This window comes from Fusarium mangiferae (assembly GCF_900044065.1).
Source record: "Fusarium mangiferae strain MRC7560 genome assembly, contig: FMAN_scaffold003, whole genome shotgun sequence".
NCBI classification, from domain to species: Eukaryota; Fungi; Ascomycota; class Sordariomycetes; order Hypocreales; family Nectriaceae; genus Fusarium; species Fusarium mangiferae.
In genome coordinates, this window is record NW_024573923.1 from 2,763,487 (window position 1) to 2,778,809 (window position 15,323).

Below are 15,323 nucleotides of genomic sequence, written 5' to 3' on the forward strand. Positions count from 1 at the left end.
GAGTTTGGTGCTGCAATTAGAATGGTCGTCCTGCTCTCAAAGCTGTGTTGACCGCGGACACATTAGACTTGTCGCTGACTTGGTCCTGGTTCCTTTCATCCTATTCTGTCGTGTCCTCCCGTCTCATTTGACACGTCTCACACCTTGCCCCTGTCCCTGGTGCCATTGCTAAACAAGCCAGCTGCCCAAATAGCAACTACGGCAAATCGTCTTGGGCCTGCGTCTCGGGGCTTTTGGGTCCTTAGACTCTGCACCGCATGACGACGCTGTCGAGCGGCTCGCAGCTCGCTTGCCCTTTAGAATCCTCCCTAGTGTATACTATGTAAGCATTAGCTGCAGACGGACGGTTGGCCGCAGCCCTGGCTCTGGTACCGTAGTCTGTGCTGCAACCATGCCTTGGGGCGTGTGCAAATTCTCGAGAGACGGTGCGAAAATAAATAGTCGAAGGATCTCCTAAATTAGTCCTGGATCATTCTAAGTCTGTTTGAGTATTTATGTCACGTATGATTAAGCTCTAAGGTTTTCTGGCATCCCACGACTAGCCCACCTACATACATTAGCTAGCTATTGGTTTCGCTCAACCGTCTCAACGAAGCTTGGGAATTAAACATCCCTTGTGATATGATTCCCTAGAATCGATTCTTAGACTTAGGCTCGAGCGTCCAACAATCATTACGAGACTTTTCTGCTGTCGTATTACGTGTTTGTAGAGCTATAGCCTCTGTTGATAGATCAGCTGGTAGATGGGATAACTCAAGGATGTTTACTTCCATCTTGTTCTTGCACTATCTAGACTGTTTCTTCACACCAGCACCAAGACTAACGACGTGCTTCTAGACTAATCGTGGTCTCCATGCAGTAGCCCCGGCGCATCCGCGTGGTTCAAGGTTGTGTCTTGCAGGCAGAGTAGCATCATCCTTACCCTTCTTAACAACCTAGGCCAGGACAACAAGACACCTGCTCATCCACTTGCATCACATCAACAAGCAGGAGAGAGACGGGACAGGTCCAAGTTGACACCTGACTAACCAATCCGTGCCCTCACCAATAGCGGGAGTGCGTGTCCGTATGTGCACTACGGCGGTTGAAGATCAAAGCAACCCAATGTTTCTATTCCCCGTTTTCACCGCCTTTCTCCCCTGTTTCTAATTATCCCCCCTTCCACTTCTCTCCTCCACTGTCTGTCCCTTCCAGTCATATGCTCAACTGTCTCTCTTCTGCCCACTAAATCTCTCATCACCCGAATTGAGAGCATTATCAGCCATAGGCAGCGACTCATGGTTCGCCGAGCTACTTTGCTGTTTCTTGCCATTTCTTTCTCCGCCCATGAGCGGTTTAGTATTCCCCCCAGTTCCCCTTGATATTCCGGCATCTGACCTTGCACCGAAAGAGTCTGCCTAAAGAGCTAAATGTGTGGATTGTCGTCAAGCAACCATCGTATTATCGGGATAAGACCCAGGCAATCATGCCCATGGCTGCCCGTAATCAGGTATTCATTCAAACGCCTCCAATCTCCGTTTCAAGCATGTCTCTTCCGAGTCCATCGAACCCCTCCCGCTGCACTTTGACCGTAGCCAGTCGAACAGCGAAACCCAGCTTCGCTCCCATGGTCCAGTCGTCAGGGTGACAGATCAGTCCGTACAGCATTCCGGCTATGAAAGTGTCACCCGCTCCCACGGCACTATATCTCGAACAGTGGTCAGGTCCTGCAGTTTTACGCGCCTTGTACTAGGTTTTGTTGCTGTGTTAGGTATTGTCAGGGTGGGACAACTCACTCGATCACGGAAATGTCTCGCCCTGATTTATCCAGGGCAGGGCAGTGAATACTCTCGCCTGTCGACCGAGACAGCCCAGCTGCTCCATCTTCACCCCACGTACACAGTGCCAGTGACCTATGCAGCTTCTTGTCAGCAAGGGCCATACAGTCAAAGCAGAAGCCTGATGTCCTTCCATGAAACGTACGCCTTTTGATGCCCTTCAGCTCTCAAGCATTGTTCCGGAGTCTTGTGTCCTCGACTCTATCCCCCTTGTTAGGTCACTGCAATTGTAACGGCCGATATCCATGAGTCCACTCTCACCTCAGCCCAACTTCGCGAATAGAAGACAACATCCGCTTCTGCCGCCAGCTCAGGGAGGCCCTCTCTACCAGGCTTCTCAATTTCGACACTGATTGTCGCTTTTGGTAGTGCGTTACGCAGGAGACGGATACAGCTCTGTATGGTATCCGGGATTCGGCCCTGTTGTTCCATCATTAGCCTAGAATTACCGGGCAGAGGTCCCCGCGTCTGCATCCTACCTCAAAATGCCACCATGTCTCCTGGTCCGGGTTGAAGCCTCGTGCGATGTTGCCAAACTCGTCTTCAGTCATTTCCAATAAGTCATTGTAGTTGACAAGCGTGCGACTACCTGATGCCTCGCTACGCATGATGTAACTGCTTGCCGCCTCCGTACTCTCCTCACGATAAACGCAGTGGCTGAAGTCAATGTTCGACTGCTCACCGAACGACGATATAACACGCTGTGTTGCGGACGAGCCAGTAGCGGGAAGGGGTGATACCAGATGTAGCTGGAGGGTGTCGCGCTCGGAGAGTAATTGTTCTAAGACCTGAAGAGAGTTGGGACAGTTGCCTCCACGTCGGATGTTGAGACTGGTGGCACGTAACTTGGAGTCTTCGGATGGGAAGAAGGGAACACTGGAGGTGAGTTAGTAAATGCCATGTGAATGCAGTAGAGGTGACGTTCGCGAGGATTGTATCCAGGTAACAAGCCCCTACGGCAATGAGATGCTTCATGATGTCCAGTGCCGTGCTTGTTGCAATATAAACTGGAAAGCAATGACGACCACCTAACTTGCGTCGGCTTACGCGTGAGGCAGACCCTATCACTTGACGTCGGCGTTATGTTGTATCTCCCTTTGTGAGTTCTGGTGATGTAAGTAGTTCCAAAGGTTCCAGTATAAGTGAGGGGTCCGCCGCAGGTTGGGTGTTCCACATATATTTTGTCACTCCTACATAGGTAGATAGTATGCGTATTGTCTCTGGTAAAAGAGATACCCGTCGAGGATTACAAAACTCGTTACATTAATACGGTATACTAAAACACTAGCCTAAAGACCTCCTAAGATGCACTAAATATGTTCTTTACTTACCTTACGATAGAGATCTCGCGTGTTCCTGCCTACCCTAAATCTTATGTATACTCAGGCCCGACCATCAGCGTGACATGGGGGAACTGCCCAAGAACCTCAACTTCGGAGGCTGCTAGTAACCTCGTATTGTGCATATGTACGTGGTTGTGATTCATATCGTTTATGGACCACCAGTATGATACCTTCCACTCTACCTAAACCGATTATCGTTCTTCTTACTCCTCCTGAGCGTTGACTAGCTCGGCCCTTTTCTACATATCTTGACCGTTGAAAACATACACTTTGTCGCTTGATGATTGTGCCTCCAAGGACTGCACTAGGAGCCAGCTCTGCTTGTTTTCCGACCGGTCTTTCGCACATACGAAGATTGTGTCGACGGTGCTAGTAGCCGTAAAGGCGTCCGGAAAGGTGGCTGTAGAATATCTGGTGTTCCTCGTTTGAGCAATGCCGTCAAACCCGTCAAACCCGTCGACTATCGTCTGCTCATAGCAATCAAGTTGAGACCTGGCTTTCGAGAGAGCAAGGAGCGATACCAGGTAGAGTCCAGACGCCGAACAATAGATGCAATACAAGAGTGCAGGCAACCGGGCTTTCTCCCAAATCGATGGAACGACTTGGAGGGGATCCAGCCATGAAACATCCGTGAAGCTCTCCAAGGCGATAGTTATCATTATGGTGTTATTCGCAGTTTAGGGTTACTAGATTATCTCGAAATGGTATCACCTTTTTTTTTTGTCTCGTTATTACTTAGCTCAAAGTGATATTTTGGAGCTTATATAATATAAGCTGAAGTGTATATCTTAACCTTAAGTATTAGTAGTCGAGTTGCTTGTTGAGAAGAGAGTTGAGAAAGTTAAGTTGGAATATATGATCAGATATCATAAATATTGATATGATTGTAGTTCGTGACAACAAAAGATATAAGTTGGGTCATACACCACGTAGCACTGGGTCAATAGTAGCCCACGCAACTCATGTAGTCGTCGAAAGTCATGCCTTGGGTGTACGTAGAATAGTGGCCGAAGGCGTACGCCAAGAGGACGATACTGTTAAACGAAGCCAAAACTAGGGAAACCTTCCTAAGATCATGTTTTCCATGATGAATAGTATATGCCAGTCAACTTGACTCTGGTGAAGTAATGGCCGATGCTGTATCTGCTTGCATGCCAGTTCTGATCCTGTTGCATGAGGACGTTGGCGGCCACTCTGTTAGAGGTCGACTGTTTGGATAGTCGGGTACCGTTTGACGCCGACCAAGACAGTACCGTCGTACTTCACAGGCGGTTCCTTGGATTACAACAGGAAGTAAAGTAAAAATCAAGTTATTATTGCTTATATTTTCTCTGAATGTTATAGCAGAAATTTGGCAGCATCAAAAAGAAAAGAAAGAAAAAAAAGCAAAAGTCCATGTTAAGGTTGCTTTGCCAGTTTCCTCGGAGATGAAAGTTATACTGTGAATATCGATCGAATACCGGTTGATTTGTTCTGTCGTTGTCAGATATGCAACCAAGACCCCAAGGATAATTAGGCGTCATGTTCATGGGATATAATTAAGCACCCCAGGCCACTCACGGTAGTGATCCTTGACTTACATGCCTATGTAATATGCCATGCTGTTTCACAACATGGCATATCTCTCCTACTGGTTCGGCTGGCTATTGACCATCACCATAAATCGAAGCAATATGGGAAACCCATCCTTTAGGGAACGTGGCCTGCGCATACAATGCACTCTCATATTGGTTCTTATCCAGATCACCTCCATACAGTCGTTCCTATCATTGTGGTGCTCAAGTGTTACTATATTCGTTAACACCGAAAGCTCGCATAACCTTTGACGTGGCATTCCTTAATGTCGACGATGTTAAGTGCTTAATGCACATGCCAGCATAAATTTATCGTTGAGATTCACTCGACCTCCTCTTCTAGCTCATATGAATACTATCTAATGTGGGGGAAAAAAAGTGTGTCTACGTGGGTGAACTGAACGTCGAATAAGTTGTGGTTTATCCGCCACACTGACAAGTCTTACCTTCAGGGCCTGGTGAGTGACTGGTCGGCTTCTGCTGATCTTGGAAGGGGAATCAGAACCTTGTTTGCCATGTTGGCAGAACCCAGGAGACCCTTTCGTTCGCATGGTGGGATTAGGTCCCTTAGTGAGCCAGAAACAATTCAGAGGTAAGTCATCTATTTGGGTTTATTCATTTGATGTTGTATTGCTCCTCGAGGATTGCCAATCGTCGCAGCCAGTGCGTGCATCTTGTCTTTATATAAGTATTCAGTTATCGCTAGGTATCAGTCCAGGTCAACTGTTCGTGTAACTTGATGATGTAGTGGCCGTACTGGGGCTGCGTCTGATCAATTGTCATGGAACTTTCCTGTTGGAATGGCGATGGCGCCAGTGATGTTATTTTATCCATTGTTATAGGTAGCTTGGTCGGGACCACAATTAAGTAGTCGCTGAGTTCACTAGGATCGGTTTTTAGAGCACCCTGTGAGCTAGATCATGTCGTCAAGAAGGATTCCCAAGATTAAACTTCATATTTGAAGGCCCATTAAATCATCTATGGCATCTTGAAGTTGCCCAACCGACATACACTTATGGTTAGACTTTGAAACCTTTCTGCCCTTATTTAGGCATTTCGTGATATACATGTGTATATTAGTTATACTATCAGAATGGATACGTATGAGTTGCCACTGGTACGGTATGTGATACTACTTCACTGGGATATCAAGTGTTGATCCACAGTTCATGCTAGCCGCTTCACTAATGTTAGGAACCTAGCTAAAGTAAGATAAGCCAGTATGTAAATTTCTATCGTATTGTTAGATGCAAGCATCAAAATATTCCCACCTTACTGCTGGTGTTAAATTGAAGACATCATCTTGTCGTATGTTAATATTGCTTTTCAGGTTCTTTGAGGCCACAACAAGATTTGCGAACGACTTTATCATTTCACCCAGACATAGGAGATGAAAATATGGATGATAACACGTAGAAACGATCATAGATTTGAGCATAACATCTCTTTAAGCTACGACATGACTAAAATCTTGCATATATGCTAGTATCTGGGGAAACCGCCTTCATTCTTCTCCTGCAACATAGCTCACTTTTGAGCAGAGTAACCCTCGGACTTAGCAGAGTGTTTTGTCTCGTCCAGCTTGTCAGAAGCAGCATCTTTAGCCGCGGAAGCACTGAAGAAAAGAAAAGTTAGATAATTCAGAACAGTTCGAGGGTCGAGTGTGTTGGAGGGTCATGTATGCTCGAAGATCATGTGTCAACGTACCGAGTGCCAATGCCAGCGTTTGAGTCCTTGGCAACCTTGAAATTGATTAGTCACACATTCTGAGCAAAAGTAAGTGTTTCCCTGGACTGACCTCCTTGTTAGCCTCCTTGCTGGTGCCAGAGAGACCCTCTTGGACCTTGTGAGATGTTAGCAGTGAACTCAGAAGCATGGCGGAATCTCGAGAGCATTCTTACCTTCTCAGTAGCTTGGTTGACAGTGTTCTTGATGGAGTCCATTGTGGATTGGTTTGGATGGTTAAGTTGGTGAATGCTGAAGTTGATGATTTGTTGAGGTTGTGCGTGATGATGATGAGGGAAGAAAACAGACTGGACTGAGGAGGAATGGGGGGGTTTATATAGATTGATTTACTGTTCTCATTTCAACTTGCGGGTAAACCGTCGTCATCGAGTGTTTGACTACTTGTTTAGCGTACACGTCCTCGAGTTTGGTATGCCTGTCCCCATCGCTCCCCTTCTGTCCAGTTATCATGGACTATCATGTGAAGGGGAAAAGTGTCGTCATTGACTGGCTTCTACATAGGAGTCCTACGTTGCCTAGACGGCTTGATACGTTACTGTTATTGATAAGTGGGAAACAACCGGTCGTACCCCAGCTAACGCGACCACTTGAGAGCAAGATAGCAAGCAAGCTCGGGCGTTTGGCTTGTGATGGTTGCTCAAAAGACATTCCTGACGTCAGGTCATCACCGGAACGTCATCTCGATCAAAGGATCTGGGACCTGTTTTATTTGGTGGGGGTAGAAGAGGAGACTGGTCTGTATACGCATTATGCGCGTCGCGGGGCACAGGTTGGGAGTTCAAGGATTGAGCCCTGTATAATTCCGAGGCGAGACACCTGGATACTGACACATGATCGACCTCGGTCCCTTGCGGCTTAAAATTCGCCTCTGTTACAGAGACTCTCTGGAGTTTGATGTCATTTCAAAGCTCTTTTGAAGGTATTTCTTCTTTTGGTAGCGGGCCCACTTCCCGCGACATCGTGTAACGCGATGGGTCAGATCTGCCCCGCTTCCGGGTTTAACGGCGCCGCCACATAGCGGGGTAGCATGGAGTGTGGCGGTGACGTGGCCAGAGCTATCAGCAATGACGTCATGTGAACATACATTTCAATTACGCTTATCCGTAAGGTGGTTACTTCACACTTCACTTGTTACCTATTTTGTGCTTCCCCAAATCGGGCATTTTGTTCTTCAGCCTGCTTGCTTGTGACCGTACTCCACCCGAGGCGGGTAAAACATAATTACGCCCGACGCCTGCATTTTTGCTTCCTGGTGCTGATTGGTGTCCGTCACCATCTGCTGTGCTCTCCATCGAGATCTCTCCCCTCGTGGTCCTTTTCGACGGAGCAATGTCTCCGCTACCAATCTTATGTATGCATGTTTGCAATTCTGGTTTTCTGATGTGCCACCACGGCCTTTTGGTGGCTGTTTGTTTCTCGATGCTACGCTAACCGCTCGAGGTTTGATGTTTTCGTTTTTCGAGGGGCTTGCAAAACCGCAAAGTGCTCTTTGTATTAGTACGATTATAGTACATGGGAATATCCGCTCGAGCTCATATTTCTGGAGAGAATGACACAATCTGTACTCCGTGATTTGAATCAGCATGAATAGCGGAAATAAAAACTACCCTAGCTGGATGGATTGCCGGCAAATTTTGGTGAAAGTCACATGCATCATCTCCCCGAGGGATGCAGGTAACAACTTGCTTATGCCGAATCGTAAACAGGCAACGAGATTATGGCGCGCTTCTTTACTTGAGTCCTTGTGAGAAAGTAGATAAGGTCGGTACGGGTTGTGATACGCCAATCGCATTCCAGGGTAGTAGTAAGAAGTGTTGTAAATCTTGCACAATCTGGTGTGCCGAAACTCTGCATTGCCTTGTTAGGATCACAACCCATTCCTCCCCACACTGAAATATGGCCGTGGCTCCCCTAGTTGATGCTGGTAGGAACTCGAGCCTTCATATGCATATAGTAGTTAGGAAACAATAAAATGGTGAGTAGATGAAATCTGAAGCTTGACTAGTATATCTATTTCTTAAGAAGCAGAAAGGAAGGAAGAAGTACCAGAGATTAAAACCATAAGATCCTATTCCATACCCAAATTGGATAGTGAAGTCGAGATGATATTGTGGCAGGTGAAGAAGACATGAAGAGAGGAAGGGAAAGACAGGATGGCTATGGGACGGCCTTTAAAACATGACTCTGGGGTCAGAATCTCTGGTAGTTCACAGTGTAATGTAAGACTCACACCGCTTTCCAGATAGTCTTAACCTGTGACAGTTTCAATTGGTGAAAATCGCAGATGCTTTCTTGCCCAAGAAACTATGAAGATACGGCCTTGCGGAGGATTTGTGCAGTGTCTCGCTCAGGGACTTGCTGCGCCGTCCGTATTGAACATTTAGATACCCAGTATTCACTATCTCTTCAACTTATGAGATACATCTCTGCCTTCCTGTTCTCGTGATATGATCGTCTGAACTGTAGACAATACGGTGTTTGCTTTTCGACAACCTACACCATCTGGATCAACATGTACTGCGTGTTATCCGTTTAACAATAATTCGAATGATCAGTTTTTCAACTAAGCCGAGAAACCCCCATGATCTTCGCCAAGTCTCTGAGGTTAGTGTCCTCAAAACATCTGAGCTCCTCAATAGTTGCTAGAACCACGTGCTCTGGCACGTGAACAGCCTCAATCAAGCTTCTCACAGATTGATACATACGACTGTATATCAAAGGTTTCTTTCTGGAAAGTTCCCTAATATAATTTTGCCGTTCTATATTAGAACTTTTTCTTTCTCTCTTAGCATTTCGGCGTGAGACGTGGCGGTGATAACTCACTGATTATCAAGACTCCACAGCTTGAGGCTATCGCGTAAAGCTAGGTATCGATATGAGCCGCAATCGCGTCTCATTTCCGACACCGCTCCTCTTCGGCAAGCTCAAATTTCCTCGACAACAACTCAATTGCAGCTGTAACTCAATAACTGGACTCTTCAATCTTCAATTCAATTAATTAAAAAGAATTTAGTACTGAGGTTCGACGCAATGGCCACAGAACCCTCATCGTCCCTACCGCCCGACCTTTTCGACCAAACAACAATCATCTCCCTCCTCTCAACGCTCGCAATCGTCTTCGTCGCCTATGCTGCCTCTTTGCGTTTCTTACCCTCCGCCTCCTCGGGGACTCTTCGGTTTCTTTTCATATGGCATCTCGCCGATGCCCTGTGTCATTTCCTCCTCGAAGGCAGTTTTTTGTACCACTGCTTCTTCTCGCACCAACCCCTCGTCGAGGATGTGAAGACGGACCTGTTCCCAACACCTCCTGGATTCCTAGGCTATAGCGATCGAGTATATGGTGCGCAGTCAGGTGGAGACAATCCGTTTGCCCAGCTATGGATGGTATATGCGAGGGCTGACAAGAGATGGGCTGGTGTCGACTTGGGGGTTGTGAGTCTGGAGTTATTGACTGTGTTCTTTGATGGGCCTTTAGCTGTTTATGTGTGCTACTGCCTGGCTAAGAAGGATCCTAAGGTCAGCATATGGATGATTGTCCTGGCTACTTGTGAGCTGTACGGCGGTAAGTCTCGACAGCACCTCATTTCATATGGATTCGCCAAACTAAACAACGCTCAGGATTCATGACTTTCTGTCCTGAATGGCTCATCGGAAGTGCTAATCTCGACACGAGTAACTTCATGTACCTTTGGGTTTACCTATTTTTCTTTAACACTCTGTGGGTCTGGATTCCGCTTTGGGTTATTTGGTACTCAGTCAAGGACATATCAAATGCCTTAAATCTGCGCCAAGGTAAGAAGACTCTCTAGACACCAAGAGATCACAGGCCATGAAGTCATTTTATACTTGCAGTATATGTGTAGTGTTGTTGAAGTGCCGTAACATGGATGCAGAACGCAAAGCCAAGTTTGGGCACTGGGATCATTAATGTATGCGACACGGTGCGGGCAGTCATGCAGAGCCTCTTGTGAAGAGCTTCTTTTAAGCCTAGATACCCGAGATTTAGATCTAGATCTTCTCATATATCCTCAAGGTTAGGGTAATATCGTCACAAGAACCGTAAAGCTTATGGTCAGGTCATCGTAAAATCCTCAACATTGTTCGTCATGTATTATCTGAGTATTAATTACGTGACAATTTTCTCTCTCTCTTCAGGCAACATTGGTGAAATATCTCGTTGAATTCGTACGTACAATATAGCTTCGCTGGTAGCGAAGCCCCTGTGCCACGTCCTACCAAACAACCCGAAACGGTTCTAGAAAAGTGCATATTTACACGAGCATAGCACCTTTTGCAGTAACAACGAGACGTGTTTCCTCAACTCAAATAGTACGGTGAGAACGCCGACCATCAAAATCCGCCATCGAAACGCCACCCTTCACATATATGATTCCAGTCCGTACTAGATCGGTACAAATCATCTCATTTCTCCCACTCCTTGTAACTCTTCTGCTTTTGTCTAGTATTCCATCCCAACTTTCCACTAATACTGTTCACCCAGTCTTCACTCCTCCGTCCCTCGGCTTGCACCGAGGCAAATGGAAATCTACTGGCGCTGATAGTCACGTAATCTCCTGGCTTAAGCTCGACACGTTCTCGGCCATCGAAGCTCGCCCATGAAGCCGTTCTTGCGCTATATGGAACACCGACCCGTAGCACAATCGTGTCAGGAAGGATGATAGGCCTGAAAGACAGGGTATGCGCGCATATAGATGTTACCAGCATCACGGGGTTCTCGGGGTGGCACAAGGAGCCTCCGGCGGCGAGGTTATATGCCGTTGAGCCTGTGGGTGTCGATACGCAAATACCGTCCGCCAAGACTGAGGTGAAGTGCTCATCGTCACCAAAAATTTCGGTAGTTGACATTGCTAGAATATACATTAGAACATCTCCTGCAGGGGTAACGTTTACTCTGGGATTCTCACTTGGGTTTGGTCCTCTGTCCACTACCACCTCATTCAGAATCTCAAACGTCCCATCCGGCCGATGCGTGTGCTCATCTTCCCTCTCCTCACCTATAAGCTCCTCCACCAAGTCTCGGGACTGCTCCTCGTCCTCCTCGGGGCCCTGACTAAGCTGGGCTCTCTTGCGCGGCTGGCTTCTCATGACAGTGCCTTCGAAACGAAGCCTCAGGCTAACTGTAACGCCCTTGGTGAAGGCCGTTAAGAGTGTCTGCTGGTAGTCCTCGAAGTCAAACTTGGTCAAGAAACCCAGGCTTCCTAGCGCAAAACTCAATACGGGTGGCACGATGCGCTGGAAGAGCCAGCTGGCATATAACACTGTACCATCGCCACCAAGTGAGATAACAAAGTCAAAGGTATGAGGTCGTGTTCTGCACATGTTCTCGTCCCAATATCGGAGTCGCCTGTTCAGCGTTTCTTTGACAGCCTGCTCGTTCATGTCGCCTCTATCAAGATACCCCTTGCTCACCTCGTCAATTATTCCACTTACATCAAACTTCTTGTTTGTTTTGAGCTTGTCTTGAACATAGACGGTGTAGGCGACCTCGTGACTATGTTGAAGGAGCCACTTGACCAATTCTCGTGTCTTTGGGATCAAGTCTTGGTCGTATATCTTTGTGAGGATAAAGATGCTCTTGACCTTGAACCGAAGTCGCATGCTACTCAATCGGCGACTTAGTTCACGCACACCCCATGCCATATCGCTAAGCTGCTGCTTGGTTAGGAGGCGACTTCGCACGTCGTCCTGATAACCTGAAAGGTCAACGTCGGACATGCTTTTGGTCATCTGCTGCGTCCAGGCCTGCTGATCAGCTTGGCCTGAGTGTTCCATACCACCAGGCTCGACAACAGCGCGACACTTCTTCTGGTATTTGGGGTCTACAATCGAGTCGAGGCTGTCGTCACGAACAGCTTCGATGTGATCGCCATTGAGAGCCTTGTGAAAAGTGGCATGGCTAGTATTTGGATTGTTGCTTAAATATGACGGAGGGTTATTCCCTATTGAGGGTTCCGACTCTGGCTCGCTGGCTGAGCTGGCAGCATCTTTTGCGCGTCGCTGACTGTCAAGAAACTGGTGGACAAGGCACTCATCACGTCGCGAAGGATGGCGCATCACAGGCGCCTTGATCTCTGAGGCAACCATTGAGCTTTTGCGACGATATGGGTTTCCGGGATCGAAGACGACCTGCATAGGCGATTAGATCAGTCGCACCATTCTTGGTTGTCATCTGGTATTGGCGACAGTATGGACGAACCTCTACTGCCTTGCAGTCCTCGTCAGAACTCCCATCGTATTCGCGATTGCGACCATCTTCAAAATGAATGTGTTTCTCCGTGTGGTCTCCCATTTCTGCAGTTGAAAGGATAACACACGATTGTTCCTTTTACTTGTTATATCTTTTGTTGCTCGTGTAGTTGGATGACGTTGTTAGCCTGGCCTCAATAGCGGGGCAAATGGGAGACGGATCCACTGGACCGCTTCTGAGAAAGCCAGGACTTTAACAATCTTGACCTTTTTTTGAAGAGAGTTGATATTGGAATCGTCCTGATCGCTGAGTTCTCTTACCTTTCCCGCCGTGGCTCTAGCATCTGTGTATCAACTACCGATGAATGCCAGGAAGCTTTATATACTCTAGACCATGGTAGCAGCTCCAAAGACTTCACCTACTTATTGCTCATCTGCAGTGTGCTGATATAATAACAGTGGACCTCCTTGTCCTAGGTCTCGCACATGATAGTCTTGATTATCAGGAAAACGAAGTCTTATTAGCCCATTGGCTACAGTTTCATATGCTTATTAGCCCTGTTAGATAAGCATTGAACTCACGTGTTAGTCAAATCATACAGTTTAGGGTAATCAGGAGCCCAAAGCATCATCATGATAGTCAATCTCAAGCCAACAGACAGAAGACATTGGCACATATTGCTAGACCACGATAATCTGTTCATGTGAAGCCGACATATGTCGAGCTGGTGTGATCATTGGCAGTACCGAACGTCACTTAGAGCATGGCTTACTGAGGCTTACTTGACGTGCTGGTGGATATGACCAATATGACATAAGCTTCTGATCATTGATCGGAGGCGGTAAATTATGCGATATCGACTCTCAGGAATGAAGCCGCTTCGGTAGCGCCTGATCAGCATAAACAGTCTTCCCAATTAATATGCGAACATGGATGGTGATCCAATGAACTTGTGGTGGTGTGAACAGCCTCCTCAAAGTTCTCGTGAAGGCCTCAATCAACTTGAGCCCGTCAATGCAAGGTGAAACTATCTGAAGTCTAATATGTTAGTAAAGCGGTCGACGATGTCCTTTAACTCGAAGCTGAGAATTAAAAAAAAAAAAAAACCCGAAACAACACCATGAGGCATCTCTTTTGGCCATACATGCTGGTTGGGACAACATAAGCAATAACAAACAGTCAGACCATTGTTGATCGAGTCTTCTACGAAGAGAAAACAACGACAACTGTGTTTACTTAGTACATATAATAAAGACGAGGGGTGCACATTCACCTTGCATTACAGAGTACACAAAGATAGATAGGGGTGCCAAGTCGAAGAGGGAAGTGAAGCTGCTGCAGGAAAGCTATAATAAGAGACCTGTCATCCGTACCCCATGCTTAGCACTCAGTAACACCTTCGTTTTAAGCATCCATTACAAGAAGATAGGATGAAGAGCAGGTATTCTTGACACGAGATCAAATATGAATGCTGAGGTGCTTCTTGTAACTGATACCAACCCTTAAGTGTTCCTAATCAAACGCTTCGCAAGCCACTGATTGTCTGCTATAGCACCCATAGCTATAGTCCAGGCCCTTTCCGGGAGCACTTGTTTGAGGAGGAAACATCTCCCACTTCATTATGCTTCTAGCCTGGACGTGTGAGGAAAAAATAAAGAGTGGACAATCCATGTTAGACTAATGCCTACAAAACAGCAAAGACTTACACAGTATGGCATATGATTAGGATACCAAAACGATTTCTTCAAAAAGCTTACTGACGATAGACTAAAGCTGCCCTAAGCTTCTCCAAGCACCTTCTAACCCTTGGGATAAAAGCCTTGACGTTCCCCAACTCTCCATCAACAGGCGTTGGGAGTGAAAGTCACATAAGTATAAACTAATAGACTGGCAAACTTTCAGACGGAGGCTCAATGAATAGGACCAACCATTATAAACTCGCTATCAAGTCGATCTATAACACTGTACTAGTCTAGGGCTAGATGCTGATGAAACTTCTCCTCATTCCAGAGATCTATGGGTTCTTCACAGTTATATTAAACAGAGCACATCCTCCATCCACTTACATGCGTGCTCTTCCCCAGTCCAATCTGCTCCCGGACGGACGACTCGGTATTCTTAATAAGAACCCGCGCACAAGACTTGCCAATTTACGAGTCGATAGCTGCATACACGGACTGCCAAGACTTCGGCACTTGAACCTTGACCTTGTCTGGCTGTCCTCGCTTACAGAGCTGTGGGTTTCAAAGATAAAGTGGAAAGGCTTGAAACAACAAAATGGAGAACCAACCACCAGGTCCGCAGAGACAGACAGATGCTAGAGAGGCCTAGACAAGGCTCTCGATGAAATTGACTCGCTTCCAGCTGCAAGCTAGCCAGCTAGTGCTCTCTCATTGTGCAGGTATAGTAGTTTTTAGGCGTTCGCATGGTTCCGTTGACAGATCTGTTACCGGGTGCAAGCTCTGAACCTTGCGAAACGTCCCTGTATCCATCGTCTCGTGGCCAGCCGTTCTCCCCGCCTTCGGCACCAGCAGGATCCGTGTGACCTGCCATTGTAATCTCAAACCCTCTGTTCCAAAAGAGGAAATGGCACTCGTCTAAGCTCTTGGCCCTTTAGTCATTGTCTCGTTAGCTC

At 46.9% G+C, this 15,323-nt stretch overlaps 4 protein-coding genes across 4 annotated transcripts; 1 reads left to right on the plus strand and 3 right to left on the minus strand.

Moving 5' to 3' along the window:
- Positions 1-1,497: 1,497 nt before the first annotated feature.
- Positions 1,498-3,819, minus strand: FMAN_04251 (uncharacterized protein; the record flags this gene model as incomplete). The annotated part of the gene is made up of 5 exons (XM_041829060.1): positions 1,498-1,681; positions 1,963-2,018; positions 2,079-2,237; positions 2,297-2,693; positions 3,428-3,819. 5 exons carry the CDS (start codon positions 3,817-3,819, stop codon positions 1,498-1,500), a joined length of 1,188 nt encoding a protein of 395 aa, XP_041679862.1.
- A 2,442-nt stretch (positions 3,820-6,261) lies between these two features.
- Positions 6,262-6,677, minus strand: FMAN_04250 (putative glucose repressible protein Grg1; the record flags this gene model as incomplete). The annotated part of the gene is made up of 4 exons (XM_041829061.1): positions 6,262-6,349; positions 6,442-6,476; positions 6,533-6,577; positions 6,636-6,677. 4 exons carry the CDS (start codon positions 6,675-6,677, stop codon positions 6,262-6,264), a joined length of 210 nt encoding a protein of 69 aa, XP_041679863.1.
- A 2,833-nt stretch (positions 6,678-9,510) lies between these two features.
- On the plus strand, positions 9,511-10,289 carry FMAN_04249 (uncharacterized protein; the record flags this gene model as incomplete). Its single annotated transcript, XM_041829062.1, has 2 exons — positions 9,511-10,042; positions 10,099-10,289. The coding sequence occupies 2 exons, from the start codon at positions 9,511-9,513 to the stop codon at positions 10,287-10,289; spliced, it is 723 nt and encodes a 240-aa protein (XP_041679864.1).
- Positions 10,290-10,902: 613 nt separating this feature from the next.
- Positions 10,903-12,790, minus strand: FMAN_04248 (uncharacterized protein; the record flags this gene model as incomplete). Its single annotated transcript, XM_041829066.1, has 3 exons — positions 10,903-11,348; positions 11,406-12,627; positions 12,698-12,790. The coding sequence occupies 3 exons, from the start codon at positions 12,788-12,790 to the stop codon at positions 10,903-10,905; spliced, it is 1,761 nt and encodes a 586-aa protein (XP_041679865.1).
- Between the last annotated feature and the right edge of the window lie 2,533 nt (positions 12,791-15,323).